The sequence below is a fragment of the Anopheles aquasalis genome, chromosome 2 (assembly GCF_943734665.1).
Source record: "Anopheles aquasalis chromosome 2, idAnoAquaMG_Q_19, whole genome shotgun sequence".
Lineage (NCBI taxonomy): Eukaryota > Metazoa > Arthropoda > Insecta > Diptera > Culicidae > Anopheles > Anopheles aquasalis.
The window spans coordinates 24,842,501-24,860,000 of NC_064877.1; the positions used below are offsets into that span (position 1 = coordinate 24,842,501).

General features: G+C 47.5%; 1 protein-coding gene across 1 annotated transcript in view; it reads left to right on the forward strand.

Moving 5' to 3' along the window:
• LOC126571420 (uncharacterized) overlaps positions 1–17,500 on the forward strand; it is an 87,967-nt gene that overhangs the window by 25,202 nt on the left and 45,265 nt on the right. The window contains exon 4 of the mRNA XM_050229911.1: positions 53–146. Within this exon, the coding sequence (XP_050085868.1) occupies positions 53–146 (94 nt within the window). The remainder of the gene's footprint in view (positions 1–52; positions 147–17,500) is intronic.

The following is a 17,500-nucleotide window of genomic DNA, read 5'->3' on the forward strand; positions in this document are numbered from 1 at the left end:
TGGTAATGGAAGACAACGAGTTTAATATTTCGTTTTGCTTGCCTTTTTTCAGACCTGCCCGTTCGAGACCGAAGGATCCAAAGGGTATGGTGCAAGCGTGCAAGGCTTGCCACCAGTATCTGCTCAATCAGTGGCAGTCGTTCATCGTAAGTTGACAATACTGTTTGTATAGAGTTAACAATTTTCGGCGATTTGGGCGTACACAATGCAGTTGAAAAGTTTCGAAGACCATTTCTAAAAGAATCGATTGATCAAACCTCCACTGGAATGACTATCTACCTATCGGAATCATCGTGCATAGACGTAAAGGAAGAACACCTCACTAAACGCAAACTCATGCCTGTCTGAAGGGAAACAATCATTATTCAGTGACCCCTTTTTGTCTCTCATCAAACAACCCTGTCTTGTCTTGTTTTGAGGACTCCTTATTCGCAGAAAAACCTATTTATAGTTGGCAAGTTCCAGAAATAACCCCGAAGCTTAAAATGAGCTACACGCAGGCGGTGACTGATCATTCGAGATTTATTTCTTGCGACAGAGGGAGGAGGTGGCGTCACTTTTTGTGGCCACGTTAGGTTAAACACTTTAAAACGAATCCCCTCCGATGGGATGATGAAAGATGGTTGTCATGCTTTTGATCACAACCGAACACCAGCAGGTGTACTATTAGGGGGCGGGAAGCGAAACCGCAACCACGGAATCCGCATGTCAGCATCATCACGACGTTGGTGGTTCTTTGTGTATGTGTGGCTGTGTATCTTTAGCAAAACCATCGCCGAAAGGTAATATTTTCTCTCCGTTAATTGTTTGAATCATCGTCATTGTCGATGATGGATAACAGTAGCGGTGACATTGGGCTGGAAACAATTCTGACCAAGGTGAAGTGTGTGCGTGGGTGTCATGGAACCACCAAAGCCAGCACATTTTGTTTGATGTTCAACAAACAATCCAGGAACGCAACGTCGAAGGAGAGATATTTTTGTATCTCATTTGCGAGAGTCGTCAGTGGCTTTACGCTGGCTTCCTCTGCCCACAATCGTTTTTAGTCATCCTTACAGGGCGCAGTCAGTTTTTTGCAGTTGTTAACGATATTCCCTTCCAGAGGATTCCGTCTTGCTCATTTGCTGTGAGCTGTGCGTACAAAATCAGCCAAACAAGTAATTATTCTCCATTTTTCAGCTTTGTAATTAAGCTTGAATCACTGATCATTTGATCATGTTCGTCGGAGTCTGTGAAGTAAATCTTGATCACGCCGGAATGAACCCGATACGAGATATCGAGCTAGCTCGCCAAATACAACGGTGATGCGCGTGCTACGAGCCGATTAGCGAACTGACGGAAGAGAGAACCAACCTTCGTAAAAACCTCGTTTACGTCTCTTCAACTCCTTCTCGCTTCGGTTGCGTGAGCTCGGGGTTGTCAATTTGCATTGTCAATTAGCGTTCGCGCCGCATCATCACCGATCCAAACCCGAGCCTCGCCAGCAGGTTCGTGTTCCGGTGGCAACGATTGCTGCTACTAATCCGGATCGAGTTGGTTTGCGTCTCCCCTCTTCGGTTTGTCGTCCGCGCCTATACCCGAGATACCCGCTCTAACAATCTGTTGGTGGCTGGACAACGTGGAAAGGTCGCGGTCTCATTCACTCAAGGAACCTGTCGAATGAGACTCCAACCCCCCCCCCCCCCCTCCCACCATCTTTTGTACGTCGAAGAGCGCCGTTGTTGATCGTGAACACAACAATGGTGCGATAACGGAAAGGGGAAGCAGGCGGCGACAGGATGGTTTGTTGATGCTAGTAGCCCATCTATTCAAATTAACGATAAGCACTATCGTGCCAATGGATCGCCTGGAGAGACCCAACAAAACCAAAACAATTGTCACGCCGTGACAGATCGGTGACAGACGGAGTGTGATTCATCGGTCTGCTGCTGGAATCAAGATTCCAGTCTTTCGAATCGATTTTTTCCTCGCGCCGTCGCATCGCTTCCCGCTTGGTGGAGTTCTACGTGAAATGGATGTGATCTTTGCCCTTTCACGCTCTCTGGTGCGTTGTCGATTTACTCTATCTTTTGTTCTCTATTGTTTGTTTTCTTTACATAGCCTTGTACTAGGGGCTTTTGCTTATCAGCAAACGTCTTTCACGTCTTAGTACAAGGCTTTTCCATAGTTTGTTCGTTCTTTATAACGATAGGTGTAACGCTTTTCTATTGATGGCAATGTTAGCTTAAACAATGGTGGGCTGCCAGACGTAATTCTTTTAAAAACTACTTTTTACAGTAATCCTTTTGGTAGCCTAAACATGGCCAATAAATCGCCATTACATACTCGGATTGGATGCTCGATTTCGAACACTCCATCGAGTTCGATCGATCGGCCTCCAATTCGTCCATCGTTTCGTACAAGAGTAGGAGCAAAAACTGACGGCCCGTGAGGTGATAAGAGGATCACTGTCCCTCCGTCCGCCTCCTCTTCCCGGGGCTCACTAAAAATCAGAAAGTAATAACGTTTAAAACAAACTCGACACCATCTTCTCTACAGCCGCTACCCGCTGGTTGCGTTGCCCGAAACATCAGCGTTGCGCTCTTGTGCTTTGGTTGGGACACGCTAAATATTATCAGATGCACGAGTTGATTTGCGCAATCCACACCCAACACGGCACGACACGAGGAAGGAGACGGAGACGGGCAAACGCGGATGTTTGCGTGGTCTTTGCCTGGCGGCTATCACTGTGACAGTGAAACAAGGCGACTGCAGGCAGCACACAGACACAAAGACACCAATCAGTTCATCTTACACGACTCTTGGCCGGCCGTGGGGCACACGTTGTTTGTGGTTTGTCCGGCGGGTGGATGCTACGGTGCGCCATCGTGCTGCTGCTTGCTTAGGCCATCGAAATCAGCGCGAAACAGTTCAGTACCGTCTCGGTTCCGGCCATAGGCGTTACGTTGCGTTGCGTGCGCTGTGCGGTCCATTTGGTTTATTTACCGTTTGTCCTCTCGTAAATTTTGGCTTTTTAGTCGATTTCCAGTGTTTCCGGAACACGAAAAGTGCAAGAAGACAAGCAATCAAGTTTTTTTTTCGTAATATTTTCTGAACGAATTAATTCGTTTAATTTTGATAGAACAAGTGTGTGTTAAAAATCATCAATGTTTTGGATCGGACACCACAGTGCAATGCTGGATTTATGTTTGTAAAAAGGAGCAACTTGGTGTGAAATCTCTCTACTCTATGTTGCTACAGATTATTTAAAAAAGAAAGAAGGGTAAAGACAAATTGTGGAAAACCAAACAAAGTGAAATCATTTTCTAACTGAACTTAAACGTGAACTGAAGGCAAAAGCATTCAAAAGTGCCCGAAAAAATGACTCTGGTATGTAATCAGCAGTACAATCTAGTAAAAATGGTCCAACATGTTTTACTTTTTATCGTCGTACAATACATTTTTGACATGCTGCGTAACGGTCGCAACGCGAATATTTGAAACGTGCGTTCAACAAACATTACGCGATCGAAGCTGCAAAATGCATGTGACACGATACGGATGGTAGTTTCCTCGACAAAACTTTTATCAACAATGCCAACCCCCCTTTGCTCTGGTCCGTTGGTTGGTTGGTTGGTTGGTTGCGTAAAGTAACGCAAATATCGCTTTCGCTTCGCGGGTAATTCTTATCAGCGCATCAGATGCGCCCAACCGCCCTTCGCGGTGCGAAATTGTATCAAGGTTTTCCGCCAAGGGAGCTCGGCGGCACTATACACACGGCACAATCTCTCCGTAGTTGATGTGGCGCCGGAGGATCGCACACGACGCCAACGATGGATGGCGGCTCCCCCAAAACAAATACATCATTGGCACGGTGACAAATCGGTTTAATGTATAGTGGAGCCACAGGGGTGTGAAGCAGGGGGCGCATCGTCGTGCTACGGAAAGTGGCGTGAGTGAGGCGCACTGGTTCGAGCCGGTTCACAGAACCGGTGCATGGAAACCATCCGCGCAACCTCCTCGACGACGACGACGACGACGATGGCGCGAACGGAAAAACCAGAATGGACGAGCTCCCGCCGCGTGTCGAGGCCACGGATCGCCCATTAGAAACACCCCGTTCGCGAAGGTGGAGGAAAAAGAAGCTCATTTTGGGTGCTTATCGGGTTCGGGTTTTGTCGACGTTGATTGCCAGTTTTGGCGGAATGGGGACGAAGTGTGTGTTTGGTGTATATCTTGGGGGCGCTGTGACCATGAAGATGACGTGTGGGTGTTCCGCTGCTGGTTGACGCACTTGTCACCAGCTGTTTGATTAATTTCTTAGAAGAAGAGGAACAGAAGATTAAACGAACGATTTGAGCGGCACGGTTTTTGGGTGTACGTGTGGATTCCAATTTCGTTTCCATCTGTAAAAGCATTCATTCGCTGCTCAAAGTGTCCGTATCCGGTATAAAAATCAATACAAACCGTTGACATACACAGCTTACAGCGGTGTTATCAGTTGCGCGCTGATGGTGGCACTGACATCAGTGTTTGAGTCGCCGTTTTTTCGCTCGCAAATGCGCGAGGAGAGTAACATGTGTGATGGCGGGGAGAGCGTGGAAACGCATTAGCGCGCATGACTCGGTCTATGAAAAGGTCGAAGGCGGCGGAAGTGCTGCTTGTCCAGAGTGACTCCCATTGCCACTGATAAGCGAGCCGCGACCGCATAGGCCATTGAGGTTAGCATCAGAGCCCTCCCCCCAAACCTCCGCTACTCAATTGCGCACGTACGCACGTACGCGAGATCAAGTATGGGCGTCCGTTTAGCACCACCGCGCCCAATTGTAAACCGGGCGCAATCCGTTGCACGATGACGGAGTCCCGGATTCGTCGATTCGATTTAAGGTCGTCTGGAATCATGGACCACAGTAGCATTGTTTTGTGTCTTGGATTGGATTCTTGGAGCACGATCCGTGCTGATAGATGATGGTTTGTGGGGTAGCGAAGTCGCTTACGCCACCATTTGGCATTCGATTGAGTGTGCAGACGATGCGCCCCCCGGGGGTTATCGTTTGTTTTTTGTTTAATTTGGCGAGTTCAATGTGTTCGACATCCCGCGTGATAATCGTGATCCATGCCCGTTGATGGTGGCGGCCGCATCATCGTCATGATCGTCGTCGATGAGCCGCCTTGTAATTTCGCCTCGGATTTGCATCATTATTGTGGTTCTCTCCGTTGGCAATTTGTGCTGTCAATTCATTTTTGAATTGTTTTGTCTTTCTGAGCTGATTGATTGATTTTTGTTTTGCTTATCAGATCTTTCTCCTATGAACTGAGTACGTGGTTTTAGATTTCAATTCCTCAATGTTTCCAATCAAATTCTGCCTAGTTTGAATTCCATCTGTTATTCATTTCATTTCTTTTTCATTTTTTATTTGCTCTACCAGTTTGTGAAGGATTATCAAATCACTTTTAACACTTTCCCAAGTTTTCTTAATTACTTCCCTTTTTCCCAACCTTTCTTTTCATATTTTGGTGTTCTTATAAGTAATGCGATTCTAGAATGCTGGCTGTTTTTATCGTTTTTTTTGTGGAATGACTCGTTTCCATTTCCATTCGCACACACCTGCCCTCGTGCACGACGATGGTCACAGCTGCCTCTCGAGCGTGATGTGACGACAGCGACAACACCGATCGTGGCTGTCTCGTTGTCTCGTCTTCTTCTTCTTCTTCTTCAGCTACTTCATTACCTTCATTTAAGCCGCGGGATCCGTTTAGTTCGTTAAAAGCTACTGCTACTGCGAACCCCTTCACCCCTTCTACTGCTGCTGCTGCTGCTGCTGCTGGACCGGTAAATTGATCACCGCGATCGAGCATTAAGGCAGGTGTGAGGCAAACAATTGTAACCTGAACCACACTAACCTAACTGACCGGCTGGCTATGCAAGTGCGTGAGGGGACGTCGTGCGGTGTCTCGATTCCTTGTTTTTCTTTTTGTGCGTTTTGCGACACGCAGCCACTCGCAAAGCGCACATTAATAACAACCACGCAGTTCAGTTTTAAGTGGCATTTTCGCTGGTCAGCAGCACCACCGGCAGCCTCGCCAGGAGTGCGAGAGGAGGAGTGTTGTTGGCACAGTTTGTTTGGCGACATGCGCGCGCTCTGTCAGTGGCCATGAAAACCTGTTCCCACCTTTCGCCCGCTGGCTTGGTGGTTGCAAAGGAACGGCATTTGTCATCATATTTCGTTTTTTTTTTTGGCGTTCGGAGGAGTTTTGCTCCTTTAACGACTTGTTATCGGTTTACGGAGAAATCGACAGTATTGATCGAGAACCGGTTATCGGTAAATCCTTTTCCGGTGATAAAAAGTGCGGATATTTTAAATAGTTCACCGTGCCGTGAGGTAGTGGAGCAGCCCCGTCATTACGATAATGTGGCGCTTATTATGATGGAACGATGCACCGCCCCAAGGGGAGGGCCTAGTTTTGCCAAAACACTCGTTACTATATTTATTCAAAAACCATCAATTTGGGCCATACCGAGCAACATCATCGGCAGCAACCGATCGACAATAACAATATTGCGTGTTGACATGCATCCTCGCGCACCTTCAGCAGCAGCAGCAGCAGCCGGGCTTGGGTACCGCCGAATGGGTCAAATGAAGTGGTTGATTATGATGATGGTGATGATGATAGGCAACCATTTATAACGACACGGCATCACCACAACACTTTACATGCGCTTGTTTGTCGAACGCGATAGGAGGGAACATATTGACGATCATACCGAGGATCGTCGCCAATGAGAAGCGCAGAAGGGAAGAGAGAGAAGGCTAAGATTGTCGTGACCTCATGCTGCTGCTGCTGCGAGGAGTGGCGCATGCTGCTGGGCACGCCAATCGTATAAGGAGCGCGCGTTGTCTTTTGCCGCCAAAAAAAACCGGCTTTTCTTGACTCTTGCATTCGTTTTTTTTCCTTTTGTTTGTTTGTTTGTTTGTGGCGCAGAATGGCTTCCTGGTCCTTGGCTGGTTTGGAGTGGCCTCCTTCTCGCTGGATCTCGTTATGATCCTGCTGCGAACGCAGACAGACACGAGGCACAGCAAATGACCCGCTGGGCTGTCCACGGTGCGCTCCTCCGTCACTGCATGCTAATGTGATGTGTTGTGCTGGTAGAAGACGAATGACCATTCGACGTTGGCCATTTCGCGAACCATTTATGTTCGAATCCGTTCCGCAACTCCGTTCACCGTTCGCATTCGCTCTCGTTGGCGCTGTCTGTTGTTTCCAAATTTACCTTAACCTTCACAATGCATCCATCGCACTGGCGCTTGTGTTTGGTGTTCGAGTGAGTGAGTAGATTACCATCCTGCCAGCATGTCGTCGTCATAGCAGTTCCCCTTCGTGATCTGATCTTTGCGAACCCGAGTTGGCAAGCCAGCAGCACCAGACCAGCAGAGCTTGCCATGCCGCCTATGCACAATGTTCCGCACCAAAGTTCAACCAACTCTGTCTTGTTCGCGGTGCGTGGTGTGGGTTTTTGGGGGAGGGATCGGCGAGCAATCTTCACCGTTGTATCCGTCCGCGCTCTCTTTCCTCGTGGCACTCACACCACAGTGCAGTTGACTAATTACACACGAGCTGACGGGGTTCGGGGCTGCTGTTTCTTGCGGTTGCTTGGGGTGAGAAGGGGGTCGGAAGTTTGTCATTCAATTTGGGCGACGAAACCTTCTGCCAAACGGTGGTGGTTCTTCCTTCACCCTCGATTCCACTGTGCGATTGTTTCTTTACAGTTCTTTTTGCGGTTTGCTGCTTTGTAGTAATGTTTATTCAAACGGTATGTTTTTTTTTCTCTCTCTCGCGCCGTTCGGTTGGCACCGATTCGGAGTGCCATCTTCATCATCATCATCATCAACGGCATGATCCACCCGTTGTTGTGGGCGCACAACGGGAGCGTGGCCACCGGTGGCAGGAGTGTTTGTTGTTGGGATTTATTTTTAAGATTTGTTTTACCTTTTTGGTGAAAGGTAAGCATCGCAGAGAGAGAGGATGTCTGTCTGGGGTCTGTGTTAAGTCACCGTTTTGCGGCGTTCATTGAGCGACGGCCTCTGACGGTTGAAGGTGACATACGCAGAGTCTTGGCGATTTTATGTAAGAATAGTTAGCTCTGGTAATAGAAGCACAATGGACAGTAAAAAGTAAGAAGTCGAAAGTAGTATTTGGTTTTGCTTTTTGTATATTTTTTAGATCCTCGATCCACAAGAGCTTAGGCTCAATAACAAATGCTTAAGTCTCAACCCAAAATCTATCTCATACAGACGGTGCCATTAGAATTGATTTGTGTACTTTTAGCGCATATTTATGGGCCCCTTGTTCTGGTCTATTGCGTGCGATGATCCAGTATCAGGTAGCGAGTATTCCAAACATCAAGTTCAATTTACAAACAACATTACCAGAAAATCTACATTATTTCTGACTAAGGTTGAAATTGCACAGTGCTAGGGTCCAATGCAAAGATTATAAACTTCAAACGACATACCTAAATTCCGGCTGCTCATTTGGAAGTATTTTAGACAACATATGACGTTAGAAAATGTCCTGCGTGTCATTTTTGTTAGAAAACCCAATAACAATAAAAAAAACACAGGATAGAGTCTACAGTTGCTGGAAACCTTTACCATATGTTGTTAAAATAGTATAAGATCCTCTCTGTTCTGTTCTGTTTAAGGCAACATATTTAAATGCAGCCCAAGAATTGATCAGCCTCGAACGATATTGCAAGCAGGAAATGAACTTAAACGAGGGACGATTCCTTTGCATATTGCTTTATAGCACATTATAAACCCCTGTCTGCCTCCCGTCCGGGTAGTGTGGCGTTGCTGTGCGTAAACGTAAATTGAACAGTTGTCTGGTACGTTTCTGAGTTTTTAAAGACATTACTTTCGGCTTCACTCGCGCGGGCGCGCTCGTTCGCTTCACTCTCCTTTTCTGCTGCATCCCAATATGGTCTCCCCGAAACCCCCCCGTCTCGTCCTACCTACCGTCCTCCACGTCCGTCGATCATAAACGAGAGACGTTCACGTTCACTGGCAGGCTGGCTGATTGGGAGGGATGGCGGTTTATGGTCTTCGTGTCGGTCTGCTCCGTACACTCAAGACTCTACGCCAAACATAGATAGCACCTTGGCCCGAGGCGCAGTGCGGTTTTATTGCCCAGCTAAATCACCCACCACCTCACGGGCGAATGATCCGTCGCAGTCCCGTGCAACGTGCAGTTTCTCGCAACAGTTCTCTGCACCCCCCAGTATGTGTTCGTCTGTTCGTCGTTCGTGTTTATGCGCTTCTCCGTCAAAAAATCCCTTGCTGGCAAGCACAGCATCCGCGAGTAAGCGGGGTTCCTTGAGTGCGGCGGCGGGGTTTTATGAGAGGTGTGTCTGCTGTTGCTGCTGCTGCTGCTGCTTCGTTGGTCTGGCATATTACTCTAGGTTGTTCCTTCGTTAGTCCTGTTCGTCGTAAAGTTCGTGTGTTTCGTCCTTATCGATATCGAGGGATGGAGTGGTGGAGAGTGTGTTTTTAGGTGAAATAGGAGTCAGGAAACGGCCCTGGGACGTAATTGCACGTTAACCTTGTGTCTCCGCAAAGCAACAGGGAAATACAGATCCCTTTCCGTCAAGTCAAGTTCTCTCAAGGGTGCTGTGGCTGCGTTAGACCCCCTGTTGATGTCTGTCAGGTACATTTGCCAATTCGTTCCAATCCGCGAATGGCTCGGTTTTGGCATTTCTACCGCAAACGAATGTTCTGTGAAGTCTAGCCATCGATCGATAGGAAGAATAATGATCCTGGTGAAACAGAAGTGTTGCATAACTGTATTTCTTTTCCTCAATGTTTTCGTTCTCCTCATTCTGAATACTTTTTTTCCAGCAAAGAAGAGTAACAACTTGTGCAATTTTGCATATTCATTTCTTTTCTTGGTTGTTTTTTGTTAGCGAGACATCAGTGCATCCACGTTTTTCAATTAATGATGAAAGAGATTGGTATTTGGTATCGTTTCATGTTTTATTGGATAGGTCATGGGTTTCGAAATGAATGTTTTTCATTCTTGTTTCACTTTTTTAATCGCTTCGCCTTTTATCTGTATATTCATCAATATTTATCATGCACTTTTCTACTTCTTTTTCTATCAAAGTTCACTAAATCATGCACTTCTCTATTCTTTGTATTGAAGTTTATAATTTACAAAGTCTTTACCTACAAATATACTCTCTTCCTGAACTGAAAAGGATACAGTTAATAGAAACCAAACGACAGTTAAGAACCTTCCTCCCCGAGCACACAGCAGATATTCCCCCCGTAGGTATTCATAAAAAGATAATGTAAATTCTATGAAATCATCATCCCACATACTCGGCATGCCATTGCGCTCAAGTGAGCTAGATTCACTTTCACGCTCGTACGTGGCAGAACAACGAGACAAAAAGAGACAGAGGAGCTCTTCTTATCCGTTGCAACGCATGATAATGGCGACCATCCGCGCTAATATCACGGTGACCCTGCCTGCTGCACCAGAGCTCTGGTTCCCTTCCGGCATGATGCCGCGTTCCTTCCGCGTGCCCTCATTCCATAATGCGCGGGCGCGCGCGCGTATCGTTACGACGACGATGATGATGATGATGATGATGATGATGATGATGATGATGATGATGATGATGACGACGATGATGCGGTGCACGGAACACGAGCCGAGGACGCACGGACCCGGGAGCCAGTTTGAAGTGGAACCAATTTAAATGTGAATCCGGAATGTAGCTTCTGCTCCGCCGGCCCGGCGGCCCCTCGCTAGCTCCTGTCGCATCGTGTGGTTTTATTGCTCGAACCTCAACCGGCGAACTGCCTCCCATCCGCCATCTCCTCCTCCTCCATTCTCTCGCACGATCGTTATTCGCGAACGAACCGCGTCGGCAAGAGCTGGTGAGCTGGTTGCACTCTCTTCCCTTCCCTTCCTGATTGGAACGACGGCGGGGGGGCTGGGTTGCTTTGCAACAACTCCCCTTTCGTCTCACTTGGACTGTCCCTCCTCAGGCAGGCCAGGCCTCTTGTTTGCTTGTTCCTTGTGATGCGCTGGTGGCGTGTAATTGCCGCTGTGCTCCCCAAAGAATCCGCATCCCGTCGTCGTCACCGCGGGACGTGACTTCTACGCAACCGAACCCGCGACGGAGTATCACAGGGACCAGTTAGAGGGCCCGAGAGAGAGAGAGAGAGAGACAGAGAGACAGAGAGCAAGAATGAAATGGAAAGAGGCATGTGGGGATGGGCAGCTATTTTTAGTTAACCCTGTATGTGTGTATGTGTCTGTGTGATGGTTACGTCTTAGGCCGGTTCAAACCAGACCTTCTCACGCCTCGTAACCACCCACCCATCCACCCATCCACCCACCAACCATCATCAGACTCCGTTCGTCATCGTCGGCGGTGGTGGCGGTTTCGAGCTGCCGTTGCCGGACGACAGAGGAGGTGGCAGTGAGTGAGTGGTGCGCAAAGGAAGGGGAAAAAGCAACAAAAAAGTGTCTGACATCTAACCATTCAAGGGGGAGGGGGGAGAAAGAGTTGAGGAATGGAAGGTGATGGAGCTGTTGGCGACGCAATTCGCGCTGCCTTTCTCTTCTTTTCCCTTTCGCACGTCCGCGTAGCGCTTGAAATGAATTTACATGACTCTTCGTCCAACCATCATCATCATCGCCGGCAGATCGAGGAGGTCAGGATTGTGGCGTGGTTGTGTGGCAGGGGTAGGAGGGGAGCGGACCGCATCTGTCAAGCTCTAGGTAGTAGGAAAAGACCTGAGACCCCCCCCCCCCTCCCCGCGGACTAAGTTGAGAATTGATTGAGCATTAAAGTTTACATTATTTATGAACGACTACGACGATGACGGTGGCGCGAGATGGTCGAGGGTGGTTTGGCTGACGGTGACGAGTTGCTGTTGGTGGTGGGATTGGCGGAAGTGATCTAGATCGACATGGTTGGCGGACGGACGGAGATGATCGTGCAGACCACCAGGACACGAGCAGAGCAGAGACACGAAGTGCTTTTTGATAGCTTGTTCCTTTTTAGCGCACGGCTACAGCGCCCCGTGGCCTTCGCTCTTCTGAATTCGGGACGAATGGTTTTCGGCAAACCTTGTTTGTTGCGAGCAAAGTTAGTTAATCGGTTTGTCACCGACGGAGACAGTTATTTGGGGGGAGGAGTATTTTCTCAATCGTTTGTTTGCATAATCTTATCAGCCTAATTGGTTGCTTTTAGCGGGAAAACAACGATTCGATGATGGTTGTCAGTTGTTCCTACTCTTGGCCGTAAGACAGACAATTTGCAGGCTGCTTTCCTGTACAAATGTGTTTCACGTTGGAGCATTTTATTATTGTGTTCTAATTTTACACAAAATCATGTAAAAATCCACCTATAACGTTTGAATTTGTCGTTAAACATAGATACCGAAAGTTGTTATAGTTTCTCTTGTTTGGTTGAAGCTACTCACCCGTGAATTTAAAAGAACGAATGATCCGTTACAACATCAATGCTGATCCAATGGTTTTGCAGTGGTTTGGCAGTGGTTTGTGATTAGTTTCATAGTTCAACAAGATCGGTCTAGAATTCTTTCTAGAAGAATAGTGTGCATTTCAATAAAAAAATGATTTAAGAAGTTTATTGCTGAACAAATGTAGCGTAAACTTATACAAAGATATGAAAAAATATATACAGGGTGCGCCATCAGGCGGTACCCTATTTTAAAGTTGAATAACTCTGTCTTTTTTCAACCGATTTGAACAAATAGGCCAGTTACTGAAACTTCAGTCTATGCCATTTTAGTAATGGATCACTTTACGTTCAAAAGGCCGAACTGAAATTGTCACACTTTACGTTGAAAATAATCAGTCAATAGTGGAAACTGCGATCGTGCAATGGATGATGAATAAATGGTGGTTTCCTCCTTTACCGCATATGACGGCGCTGGCTTTTTTTCTGTGGGTCTGTTACGGTTTTTGCAAACCAATTGAAGGCTAGAAAACCACTTATAGCAAATATTAGAGCTGAAATTGCCAAAATAACTCCTTAAATGTTGTCAAATACAATGCAAAATGCCCGAAAAAGAGCCCCTTTTTGTATGCCGACTGAAGGCGGTCATTTGATCGATATCATATTTTGAGTATGCCACAATAAATGGCATAAAATAACGCAAATAAAACTGGTTTATTTTCTAAAATCGTTTGAAAAATGACAGAGTTATCGCCCTGTAGGAATCTTTTCAAAGAAATGATTCAAGCGAATTAAGAAAGTTATTTACGAAAGAGACTATGGGGAACTACTTATAACAGCTTCTATTTACAAACGTATCATATCATTTCTGTATCGAAAAATTAGACTTAATCTATGAATATTCATAGCACACAGAACGTACGAAATGCGTTTCCGTTTGATATGCAAAAATGTGGATTTGCTATCGATGACAGACGTCAAATTAACCGCAAACACCGCACCGCCATTCTTCGGGGTACATGCCCCTGATAGCAAGCGCCACGTACTGGTAGACTGTCACTTTCGTATTGATTGACAGAATAGCGGGGCTTGAGTATCATAAACCTAGGAGCGTAACATGATTGGTATAGTGGTGGGAATGTGAGTGCATATATCATTCGAGACCAACCAGCCCACCACCACCATCATCGTCATGGCCTTCAGCAACCCCCCCCCCCCCCATGGCCCCTTACCATGTGTGATCTAAGTCCGCCAACACGCTTCAGCCGATCGGGCCGATCACGTATCAATCAGCACCGCGAGCAATTAATCATAGATTTTGGGAGCCGGGCGAGAACGGCCAATCTTTGTTCAGAAGAAATCCATCGTCGACAGAGAGGGAGAGAGAGAGGGACATGAATGAATGAATGTTGCTGGTAGGCGATAAGGGGTCAGCCCGGTCCAAGGGGAGCGGTTAGTGGTGGTTCTTCTGATGATTATTGGCAAGTTGTGGTTAGAAATGTCGTAAAAATATCGTCATCTCGCTCTCGACGTTATCGCAGGAAAGGCGATGGAATGATATGAGGGGCGGTGGCGGTGGTGGAGCAGCTCCTGAAGCCATCATAGCAGCGATAGCGGTCGCACGAGCTCTGCGGTGTGATGGGAGGGAAATGATAAAACCGGACATACCGTCCACGTCCACCGCGTCCTTAGGTCACGTTATCTTGTCACACTCGTGGCCTCACTGCCGATCTCCATAACCGAGGTCCCGTCCCTCCAATTTCTCTCTGGCGGTGTCGGAACGAACTCTCTTGCAAACTCGCTGCTCAGTTTAGGCACCACCGAAAGTGTGTACATTGTGTGTACAAGAGGACATGGTGTGATGAGGGAGAGAGAGGAAGGGAGGAAGAGGTTCATAAAACCCCCCTTTTCCCATTTCCCTTTCCTCTTCCTCTGCACAGCAAACACACATCCTCCAGCTGTCTCGATGACAAAGCGGTTAGCACCAGCTGCGTCCTGTTTAGCCGGCCTGAGGGATGGGGGGGAGGTTTCGGGTTTTGCCACCAAAGTCTTATCAGCGCTATCGTGTGCCCCGCTGTTAGCTGCGGCTGCACTGCTTCTTCAAGCTTGTTGCTTCGTTGCTTCTGTAGCGATACACAGGGGATGGTTGGGGGGAGAGCTCTCCAATGTCATGAGTAAGGTCCTTGTTCGTGCTATATCAGGGGAATGGACGTGGTGGAGCGGCCATCATCGCGGTACAGTTATCCGGTTTTCAGTGGGAATCAGAAACAACAAGTAAAAGAAAAGTCATAACTCAGCGGCACGCGGTGGCAACCTCCTTACCACCTCATCCACCATATCGTGCTCGCGAACCGCGAAGACGAAAGACAACACACTTCATCGCTGTTGCGCAAGCTGTGGCGCAGGGGCTCACCAGATGACGGGGCACTTTTGTGTGTGCCGGGTTTTTTTTTTGTTTTTGACTTTCCTTTCATTTTTTCCTTCGTTTTTCTTCTTGGAGCTTTGGCGCACATTTCAAATGACGCACTCTTGTGACGTCACACGTCGGTTTTTCGGTTGAAACTAGCTCGATTCAGTTGCAACAGCAGCACCCACAGTTGTTACCGCAATACAATCCACTATCTATTAGCAACGGTATGATGATCATTGAGATGACGCATGGAGCCGACGAATTAATTGGCATCAGCGGTGGCGATGCTGGCAACGGACACCTCCCTTTTAGCACACTAGATCACTTTTAGTCACTCGATGTGGTGCGGTACGGTCCGGTACGGTCCCAGTTCGTCTCGTTGGCACGGTAGTAAGTGGCACAAATTGATACCAGTTTCCGTGGTCACGCGCTTGGCCGGTGTTCTGGCCTTCTGGGTTCTAGGTCACACCGATAGGCGCCTGGATTAGGACTTTGAGATTGTCGGCGACAATTGGTTGGGCGGACGGAAGGCGGTGTGTCTCGGTTTGTTCTGCCGGTGGTCCGATGGAAGGTGGATTGCACCGGTTCTGTTCAGTTCACGGAGCGCGGAACACGGAGCGTCCGTTTCGGTCGACAGAAACGCACACACATGATGCCGCTTCTCAGGCGCGTTAGTAGAATGTTTACGTTCGCTTTAGTGTAAAGCAAACAGGAACGAACCGTTCCGTTGGTTGGTGGAATTGTGGTGGAACTATTGAAGCATCGTTAAAAGGCCTTGTTCCCGGCGGGGAGCAGGAACAGTGACACATTGCGTTTCGATCGCGCGTGAACCATTGGACAGCTGAATCGATCTTTGATTCTCTGCCAGAAGGGGTGGCTAATAATTGTTGGTGGCACCGTGGAATGTTGGTGGCAGCATTGAACTGATGTTACTGATCGATGGCTTGACGTTAGATTAAAATGATTGAAGGACTATATGCTACAGGCATTCCGATATACCGGCTAACGCGCTGAATTCAGGGTTCATGCATCATTGTATAACAGGATTTTTTTGAAGCGATACGTACAACGTTGAAGACTCATTTTTGACGATTATTTGTGAAGAAACCATGCAACTCAATATATTCAAGTGAATTTCCTATTAAACTAAAAACTTTTAAGAATAACTGGCACTATTTTGGGGAAGATTTATTAAAAACTTCATCCATGGCCTAATAAGTTGTAGGAAAAATTCTTGAAAGGCTCGGCATTTATGTAAAAAAAATGAGTTTAAAATCTTAATACCATAGCTCCTTCAAAATGATCTATGATCATCAGTAGCAAAAAGGTCGCTAGTATATTTCTGGTCATTTGTTCTGAAAAGTATACTTGGAGTGGTTTTCAACCTAATAAAATGTAATGTCCTCACCAGAGAGCAATGCGAAAGCCCCCAAATGGACTTGAAGATAACATTGCAGACTCCTAACCAACCACGACATTCGATCTTATAAAAATCCAGAAGAAAGTTTCTCTTTTGATGTCGGTAACAAAGATCCAATCCATGATGAGAGCTTCGAGCAGCAATCGACTTCTTAATCGCTCAAATGAATCCGCAACACTAACCCACCATCACCATGCGAACTACTCTAGCGACGACCACGACCACCATCGTCGGTCCGTGGCGGCCGTGTCCGTGTTTTCCGGTGCGGTTTAATGATGCAAAGTACCTTCGAGCGTTTCCACTGGCCTGTTGGCCGCCTCATCCCCCGCATTTCCCACCATTTTCCACAGCGCGTTCGCTCGAGGTTTGCGGCCTGCTGCTGCTGCTGCTGCTGATGATTTATAATAAATTGCACAACGCGGCGTGGCGCGCCCTCGCTGAACGATTTGCGAAAACGTGAAACCGGTGAAACACACTAACCGTGTTTCGTTCGCTTCTTCACTGTGAAACCATCCAGCGGAGTAGCGCTCTGCGCCAATGGTGGTACACCTGACCGACGGAGACCGGATCGCTAAGCAGCGGCAGCAACAGCAGCGACAGGTGACCGACGAACCGGAACGCAAGTCAAGTTTCTTCGATGCGCGTTAATTGAAGCGCCCGGCCTCTCGGTCCTCTCCCAGCACCCGCTGGAGGGGCTTTGTAAGGTCGACTTCCTCGTTGTTGTATGGCGCGTTGTTGTTGTTGCTGGCGTTGGTCTCTTTTTTTTTTTGTTGTATGCTGCATTTTCCCTCTAGTTGCCGCTAGTGTTGTTGCCAATAATATTTAGCCACGGCTCAGTGATGCTGCTTCTCGGCGTGGCTCTGGTGGTGTGGCTGGCATTTTGCCAACCAAGCCGGTGCCAGGCGTAAGTATTTCGCACACACGCCGCTGCCCCTCACTAGGTGGCCAGGGGCGCAGCTCTGTCTCCAAACACCTCCAGCGGACCGGAGCGAGACTCGTAATTGAATGAACTGCAATATCGCAGGCCGAGCGAACGAACGAGCGAGCAGGGCAAATGGTTGAAATTGAAAAAAAGGAGAAGGCGAGAAAAGGGTGGAAAATGGCATTTATAGCAACGCGTTTTTTTTTTTTATCACGCTTGATAACCGCTGCATTGGGGGTGGAAGAATTATTTTATGATGTTTTACAATCT